At 49.6% G+C, this 8939-nt stretch overlaps 2 protein-coding genes across 2 annotated transcripts; one reads left to right on the top strand and one right to left on the bottom strand.

The window, feature by feature from the left end:
- Window positions 1-809: 809 nt before the first annotated feature.
- Window positions 810-2519, top strand: EMWEY_00016170 (SNF7 family domain-containing protein, putative; the record flags this gene model as incomplete). Its single annotated transcript, XM_013477466.1, has 7 exons — window positions 810-938; window positions 1137-1193; window positions 1299-1391; window positions 1492-1536; window positions 1724-1798; window positions 2077-2275; window positions 2458-2519. The coding sequence occupies 7 exons, from the start codon at window positions 810-812 to the stop codon at window positions 2517-2519; spliced, it is 660 nt and encodes a 219-aa protein (XP_013332920.1).
- Window positions 2520-4309: 1790 nt separating this feature from the next.
- On the bottom strand, window positions 4310-7688 carry EMWEY_00016160 (hypothetical protein, conserved; the record flags this gene model as incomplete). Its single annotated transcript, XM_013477465.1, has 6 exons — window positions 4310-4758; window positions 4950-5112; window positions 5305-5457; window positions 5618-5914; window positions 6089-6389; window positions 6679-7688. 6 exons carry the CDS (start codon window positions 7686-7688, stop codon window positions 4310-4312), a joined length of 2373 nt encoding a protein of 790 aa, XP_013332919.1.
- Between the last annotated feature and the right edge of the window lie 1251 nt (window positions 7689-8939).

Below are 8939 nucleotides of genomic sequence, written 5' to 3'. Positions count from 1 at the left end.
CCCCCCCCCCCAGCTGTCCGCTGGTCCATCTGGTTTCGGTGTGTCAGCGACCGTACACCTTAACAGTCCGTTAGAAGAATATATGCGCAAACCCCATAAAGACGAGCGAATAAATTTTTTCATTTTTCAAGGGATAAAATGCTGCAAAATATTAAAAGGAACCTATTTGGAGGCGATTCCTCCGAAGCTCTTACAGGTGACCCCGCCTCTGCTCTATTCGGATGTACAAAGATACGTTAGGAATTCTTTTCCCCCTTTCTACAAGAATTTAATCTTTTGAATTTTATATTTTCTTATTGGATACACTTCTGGTGTGGAGATGTAGTTGCTGTCGTTGGCCTTCTTGCTCACAGTTCTTGTTCTACTAACCGGTGGAGCGGCATTGGCACCTTCATTACCTGTGTTGTTTACTTACGGGGTGGGGGCAAATTTCTGGCTGCTGTTCGTTTGTTTGCTTGTGTCTGGAATGTTTGCTTATTAGCTCTTTCTATGTATATGTACATGAAGTTGGGCTGGCTGGCCTCTCTGCATCTCGTTCTGTTTCTAGCTTATGTTTGGTTTCTCTATACTATCCCTGTTGAGAGTTAGCTGTATTTCCTCTTGCCACCTCTCCCCGCTGCAGAGGCAGTTAAAGAGCAAAGAAAACATATTGCTCGCTCCCTTAGAGCCCTTGACAGACAACATCAAAAGGCAGAGGCGGAAGAAGACAAACTCCTTGCTCACCTGAAGGCGCAGGCCGTCGCTGGGGTATGTGCACGCATGCGCCCAACCCTATGCCTTATACCCTTAACACTTAACCCTTGGGAGAGATGGAGTTGGGGGCTGTGAGCTGCCTGCAGAACATTAGCAAACTGCAAACCAAGCAACTGCTCCTCCTGAGGAGAAGACGAGAGGCTATCCTGCGCTGCAAGGCGCAACTGGGAACTGCTGACCTCCAGGCAAAATTAACCCTAAACCCTTAACCCTAGGCTATATAAGCTTAATAGAGAGTTTAATAAGGAGGTGCAAGATTCACGTCCCCACTTCCTCCTGTTGGTGGGAATCAAGGAGCAGATACTCAGATATGAAAGATAGCGGTCGACGGTTGAGGGTTTAGGGTCGTGCAACGTTTAGGGTTCAGGGCTGGTGTGCGGCAGGTCCAGCAGCAGCAGGCGACTCAAGAACTGCACAGACACTTCACAGGCTGTGCTAAGGTGGGCGGGAAAGGCACCGTATACATCTAAACCCTAAACCCTAAGACCTGAAGTATGTCAGGGAAGAGTGTGCCTACGGGTTTACGTTTTGTGCTGCTGCTGCAGCTCCTCTCTCTGGCCAACAAAGCAGCTGATCTTCAAACAATGCAGGTGGCAGTCAAGGGCTTCACGCGAGAGTCCCAGAAACTGGGATTGCTGGTATTACACCCCTCAAGGATAAACCCTAAACCCCAATCCTAAACCCTAAGCCACAAACCTTAAATTTTTGCGTTCGTTTCTGCCATGTGGTTCTGCGCAGGATGAAATGCTAAATGAAGTTCTTGAAGATGGAACGGCGCACTTTGTCAGCTTATTGCAAGCCCTAAATCCTAAACCCTAAGAAAACCACAATTTGCTAGTTCCTAGTTCCTCAGGGGCAGACTCCAACCTCCAGGTTCCGCACTAGACGCAACCACTACGCCGAAAACCTCATCAACACTGTTGCTCTAGGGTTTACGGTTTAGGGTTAAGGGACATGGGATGCGCCACAGGAGGACGAGGAGGAGACAGAAGAAGAGATCCAACAAGAACTCATCGAATACGCGAACTCAGAGATCGACAGACAAGTCAGATCCAAACCCTAAAACATAAGCGCTAAAACCAAAACCTTACTGTTGAATGCAGGCGCGCAAACCTCAGGCAAACCTTCCAAGCAGAGCTCTTTCGAAACCGCTGAGGGTTAATAATTTAGCCATCATGGTTTACGGTTCTTAGTTTAGACTAATAGATCGAAGGCGAGACACCGGGAACCCTGCAACCCAAGCCCTAATTTTAAGCTTTACTTGATAAATGCAAACTCTAAGCCGTAAACCCTCCAGCCTGTCGTTCTCTCTTGTCTGTTCAGTTGCCTCTGCAAGAGACCGTGTGCAAGTCGCCCATCAGGGATGTCCCTCTACTAGGGCAGGTGCAGCAGCAGCAACAACAGCAGCAGCGGCCGCAGCGACCCAAGCTCCAGCAGCAGCAAGCACTTAGAAAGCCAAAGCAAATGCTGCTGCAGCAGTTTTCTACCAACCAGAGGACAGCTACCAGGGCACCATGGCTATGTGCCTATAAACCCTAAACCCTAAACCTTGACTCCGTAGCCCTAAGCCCTAACCGTAACCGTCACGTCTGAATAGCCCTTTTATACCCACTTCCCCTTTCGTGCCTCTCCGTCCGCAGAAGGGGTGTTTAGGGTTTGAAGTTTAGGGTTTAGGGTTTGGAGTTTGCGGCATGCGGATTGCAGCAAAGGACGAAGCCACAATGGCAGAGCAACTGGAGCAGCGGCTGGGTTCCCTTTTGCGTTAGCTTTTAGGGTTTACGGTTTAGGATTGGGAAACTGCATTTTGGGGCTTTTGAGATGTCTGAAAAAATTCTCCTGGGGATTTTTCTTTTTTCTCCTGTGTGTGGTTTTGTGCCAGTTTTGTTTGGGGCGAGTGTATAGGGGTTTTTAGGTGTAGGAGCGTCCAAATTGGCGAACTTTGTCATAAAAATTTGTGTTGTTTGTCTTTAAAAAACAGCTCATAAATAAAGAAAACCCCACAAACCCTAGAAACTGCAGCTGCCAGCAGCGAGGTCCCTTGTTGATGGTTTAGGGGTTAGGGTTTAGGGTACGAGTGTGTGTGCATGCAGCACGAGTTAAGATATGGCACGGCAACGAAAAAGCCAAACCCGAGGCAATAGGAAAGAGAGAAACAAGAAACAAATATAGATAATTATAAGATGACACGGAAAAAAACCAAGACACACACCACTACAGAGACACAGCAAGAATCACACAACGGTAATACAACATTGCTGCGACGGGGGGCAAATACACGAAGAGAACAGCAAAGCGATACACAGATAGAGATAGTACACATAAGGAAATTGAGAAAGAGGGAAAAACTATACACAATATATGTATAATATGTATGCAGCAACTAAGAAAATCAACACCAATAATAACAATAATGGCGAAGGTAGTAGCAGAAGGCCATTTGTTTTGTTCTGTTTGCTCTTACTTGTTCGCCTTGCAAATCAAAGAGAAACACACACAGACAGGAAAACCAGAAACCAAACAAGGACAGACACATAAACAGGGAAAGACGAACAAAGCCCAGTAAACAAACAGGTACAAAACAGACAAAAGGAAACCAAAAGGAGGAAGACAAAAGATGCCAAACCCTAGAATAAACGGCAAACGGAGGTAACTGGCAAAGGGACGAAGAATTCCAAAGAGCCATTTGAAGCCAAAAAGGTAATAGCAACCATAAGCAGAGGGAGACAGACTGTCGCAGATCAACAGAAGGGTGTATAGGGTTTAGGGTCTCTACGAGTGCGAGAAAAGAGGACAGAGCATTGCAAAAAGGAGCAAACAAAGCAAAATACTGCCCTCCACTTCCCGGCTGGGCAACTGACTAGAAATCTATCTGGCTAGCCAGTTGCTGTTCACCAGGCAAGCAAGCCACCGAACTAGCTAGCTAGACGGCTAGGTGGCTAGCTAGCTAGCTAGCGGGGCATTGCGTAAGCTTGGGTCTCGATTTCGTCTCGCAAGACGGAGGCTTTGAGGCGATTAGCAATTTTTGGAGCGGGGCGAACATTTAGTAGAGAAGAGGAAGGAGGAAGAGAAGAAAAAGCTGAAGCCAGACACAGAAAGAAGACACAAAGACGCCACAATATACCCAGACTAGCTGACTTTAACGAAGCAGGCAGGCAAATTGACAAGCAAAAAAACAGAAAAGACGAAATACAAAGAAATAAGCAAACAAACAAACAGCAACAGCAAGGGGCAAACAGACAGAGAAGAAGAGAGACAAAACGGAACAGACAAGGAGATGCAAATGCAGAAATACAAAGAGGAACACAAAGAGAAAGACAAAACTATGCTCATTATTACTTCAAGCGATACAAAAGAGCATACCAATAAGTACAGAGACAAGGGGAAAGCTCGAAAAACACATGCAGAAATAAACAGAAACGGGGACAGAAAAGGAAAAACAGAGGCCGGCACACAAAGACAGAGGCTACGACAAAAGTACAGAGATATACACGGAGGCACAGCCTGTCTCTTTCCCTTGTAATATCCCTGTCGCTTTTCTCTGTGTCTGTCTGTATATCTATTCTTCCGAGATCTGCAGATTGCTCCTCTGTCTGCTGCTTGTCCAACTAAGTGTAGTTGTTACTGCTGCTTCTGCTGCCGTTGGCGCAATATTCTGACCTGGTGGTGCTGTGTCTGCGTATTGCTGGAGTTCTTCTCGTTTCATTTGCTGCTGCAAGCCCTCAAACCAACACGCTCCTGCCACTTCTAAAGCTGCTGCTGCTGCTGCTGCTGGTGCTCCCGGACCTCCGAGGGCTGCCAAATGTCCAGCAAACATCTGCTGGTGTTGCTGCAGTTGCTGCGGCTGTACTTGCTGCTGGTGCATTTGCTGCGGGTGCATTTGCTGCGGGTACATTTGCTGCGGGTGTATTTGCTGCGACTGCTGCAATTGCTGTTGAGACTGAAGTGGCTGCTGCTGCTGCTGCTGAAGAAGACGAGACACCATTGGGGGCGAAGGAGCAATGATATCTACAACAGAACACGCCACAAGGCAAACCCTAAACACTAAACCCCAAGGGATATATGAGGAACTCGAGACCCTGCTGGTGCTGACGGCACAACCGCACCCACAAGCCCCTGAGGAGGTTTGCACGAATGTTTATGTGTTTATTTTTGTCAACCAGAGAACAAAGGGTCTAGGGTTTAGGGTTTAGGAGTACCGTAGAGCGGCCTGACGATGCCTGGAGCTTTTATAAGATCGTAAGTGTTGGTCTGTGGCTTCGAACCCAACCTTCGGAAATTATTGGTAGTGTTTTGCTGCTGCGGCATGCAAAATGTCGTCGAGCAGGAAGCAGCTCCTCCCATGTAGGAGACATCTCTTTCCTGAAACCCAACAGCACAACTATAAGCCTAAGCCCTAAGCCATCACTCCCAGAGATCCCCCTATACTGTTATTAAATAGCCCTCTTAGGCTTCACATCTTCCTCCCACAGGCGGCATCGTAGTGTTGGTTTGCGATCTAGTGTCTAGTGCTTTGGGTTTAGGGTTTAGAGTTTAGGTTTTAGGGTTTCTGACGTGGTTGGCAGTTGAGGGTTGTCGTTCTGCTTCTGGCGGGAAGATAGCCTGCATGTTGTCTGCTTGGTTTAGTTTGTTTTCTGCTGCTTTTTTAAGGACTTTCACTACCGCGACAGACTCCCGTGTTTTATCTACACGCGACACAGAAGCTAGCTGCAGCAAACAGAAGGAAAAGCAGCAACAGTTTGAATACATGCACAGCCGCATGAGGTGCAGAGATGTACAGCTGCAGCTACAGCAGAAGCAGCAGCAATAGTAGCAGCTTTTGCACGTTTTGCAGCAGTAGAAAGAGACAAGCTCGAGGTGTACTTACACTTGGAAGCATCACAGTATTCTGCGTGCTGCCTGCTGCTGTTGCTGCTGCCCGCTGCAGCAACTCAGAAACACTGGGGATTGTCTCCACTCCCCTCATGCTAGCAGATAGCTTGAAGTCCCGCTGTTGGTGCTGTTGCTGCTGTTGCTGCTGCTTAAGCTGCATCTGCAGCATGTGCAGTTGCTGTTGTTGCTGCTGTTGCTGTTGTTGGTGGTGGTGCTGCTGCGTCGGCGGCACCAGTATTCCCCCCACCAAGAAGCGGCACTCCGACGGATGAGCCTCTACGTGCATCCCGCTCTGCAGCAAAACCCTAAACCATAAACCCTGAACCTTAAACCCTATTCTCCAAACCATAAATCTTATACGATCACTGCAGCCCTGCCGTACAACCCGTAAAACCCGACCTGTATGTGCCAGAACGTTGTCCAGCATCCAACCTCTATTCCCCAATCCCTAAATCTTTTTCCCTACTTTGAGTTTGACGATGAGGTTATTTGCAGGACTAATGCCGACGACGCTTCCTTTGCCTCCTCCTTTCAGGTGTACAGACACATCTTCAGCAAACGGACTTTCAGCTGTAGGCTTGCTAGTGACGGTGCTGCTGCTGCTGCCTCTACAGGATTGCTCGACTGTGCTGCTTTGTCTACTGTTGCTGCACATGCTGAGCTGTCCCGCCCCTGATGCTACTCCTCCTGCTTCGACCTCTTGGTCATTGGGGAAATATACTGGCAGTTTGATGGGAGGTAAGGGCTCTGGCTGCTGCGGCTTGAGCCTGCAGCAGCGACAACAACAGAAAAGCACCACCAGATAATCCCTGTCCAAGACTACGCCAGCCAATGAAAGAAGCACAAACGACAGCAGCAACAACGGCAGAAAAAAAAGGCGGTGACGGCAAAAGCCTATATACACGCATTCTATATCCGATAAAACAGCACCACAGCAACAGTAGAAGCAGCAACAACAACAGCAGCAGCGACAGCTGCAACAACAACAGCTGCATCGACAGTAGCAGCAGCAGCAACTGCAGCAGCAACAACAGCTGCAAACGCATTCTATTTTACGCGTTGCAGATATTTCTCAGTCCTTCTGCTAGCGTCCAATGCGCGTGCGTTTTCTTGAGTGGCCGTCGCATTTGTTGCTGTTGTTGTTGCAGTTTGAGTGCAGCAGCAGCAGCGCTGACGGTCTGTACGGGAGCAGCAGCAAAGCGCTGCAGCTCGGAAGCGCTGCGGGCAAAAGCAGCGTATTGATGGCAATCCTCGAGACTATCGAGATGAGGAAGAAGCGAAAGCGTAAGAGAAGGCCATAAGTGCTTCTGCACTCCTTCAGGTGTGCATGCCGCTGGTGGTTCAATCAGGCGACCCCCGCTCTTGCTGCTGCACGGATCCTGCTGCTGCTGACTTTGCTGCTGTTGCTGCTGCTGAGAGGAAGAAGACGACAGAAGGCGGTGTTCTATGTCGTGGTCCTGCTGATCTTGCTGTTGCTCCTCCTCAGAAGCGTTTGACGGCTGCCGCACCGCACCATCTTGCTCTTGCTGCGGCTGCTGCTGCTGTGAGCTCCTGTTGCTGCAGTTGCTCGACAACCGGCGGTCTCCTGTGATTTCCTCTTCCTGTTCTTGCTGCTGTTGCTGGTGAGGGGGTATCCAAAGGTTGCTGCTGCTGCGCAGTTCTTCCTCGCTGCTGCCTCGAAGCGGAGAGGCCCCATAGCTGCTGCTGCCGCTGCTGCTGCCGTCTGTAGAATGCAGCAGCAAATAATCCTCCAGGCTACCGGAGTAAGTTGTGACAGCAACGAGTTTCCCTGTCTTTGTTGTTGCTGCTGCTGCCGTTGCTGTTGAGTACGCTGCAGAGTCGGAGCGGCTGGACAGGCCATCGCTGGATGCTGCCGCTACAGCTGCTGCTGCGGCGGCGGCGGCTTCAGCTGCAGCCTGCCTGCGGGTTTGAACGAACAATGCGTGCTGCTGTTGCTTTGTGTGCAGGCGGCGCTGCTGCTGCTGCTGCTGCTGCTGCTGCTGCTTGGGCCGCTGCAAACGCGCAGGTCGCACTCGCTGCGGGGAGTCTACTGAGATTCCAAACATTGTAAAGGTTTCAGTGTAGGGGTTAGGCTTTATCGTTTAGGGTTTAGGCTTTGAAGGAAGGCGTAGGCTGCTCCCGATCGCCCGTCACTGCGCCAGTCGGCAGCAGCAGCAGCAGCAGCAACAGGAGCAGCAATGGCAGTTGAGAGTTCCTGCTGCAGCGTTCTCTCGTGGTATATTCGTTGTTATTTCTGGCTTTTTATTTGGACGTATAAAAAAAGAGAATGGAGAAAAAGAAGAGAGGAGAGGGAAGGTGACGGCTCAACGGCCGCTGCGCCCTCGAAGCATCGACACCAACGGCTGCTGCTGCTGCGGCGGCGGCGGTGGCGGCAATGATCCTGAGGGTTTAGGGTTTATGGCTTAAGGTTAGGATAATTCGAATCTTCACAGGAATGTCAAAAAGAACAATGGACAAGTGATTTAAAGAAAGAACATTCGACAACAACGTGGGCTGCCGCTGGCTAGTCGCTGCTGCTGCTGCTGCTGCTGCTGCTGTTGCTGTTGCTGTTGCCGACTAGGTTAAGCCCTTTGACAAATTTCGTTTATTATAGTCTAACTATAACACCCCACCACCACCTGCAGCTACAGCAGCAGCTGCTGCTACTATTTCACCAAAGAGCACCGCCGACCGTGCCGGTCTGTTGGTTACAATGCAGATTCGCTACTGCCCAATCCCTAAACCCTAAACCCCTCAACCCTAAACTATACGCCTTCAGATACAAACAATCTCTTTAAAGTTGTTTTAACTGTTTATCCTCTGTGGCTGAACCCGCAACCTCCCGCCCCCAGTGTATGCGCTGTACAGACACATCGTGCCTCCCATGGCTGCAAGCAACGATCTGTACGTCCACCGGATTTCTCTGCATAACCTGGGGGATGCATCTGGGAATGGGAAAAAGCATTAAACGTAAGAGACAAACTAGAGACTCATTTTTCGATGCAGCTGCAGCAAAAGACACAACTGCTGCCGCAACAAAACATGCAGCTTCTGCAACAGGCGCCCAGCTCTGCAACCTGCAACCAGATCTCCCGGGCCTGCGATGCTTCTGCTTAAACACCAGCAACAGCAGTCGGCGTCAGCTGCTTTACTGCAGGATCCCTCAAGCAAGCGCCAATCTCCCAGCTATCTGGCAGAGAAATGCAGCTAGCTATCTAGCTAGCTGCCTAGCTAGCTTGCTAGCAGCAGGCCTGCCAAAACGCAGAAGCAAACAATTCTGTATTGTTCGTTCAAATGGAGGTGTTCATACACCTCAA

This window comes from Eimeria maxima, genomic scaffold (assembly GCF_000499605.1).
Source record: "Eimeria maxima Weybridge genomic scaffold, Emw_scaff131, whole genome shotgun sequence".
NCBI classification, from domain to species: Eukaryota; Apicomplexa; class Conoidasida; order Eucoccidiorida; family Eimeriidae; genus Eimeria; species Eimeria maxima.
Note: the sequence above shows the minus strand (reverse complement) of the source record. Positions and strands in the feature narration are given on the sequence as shown.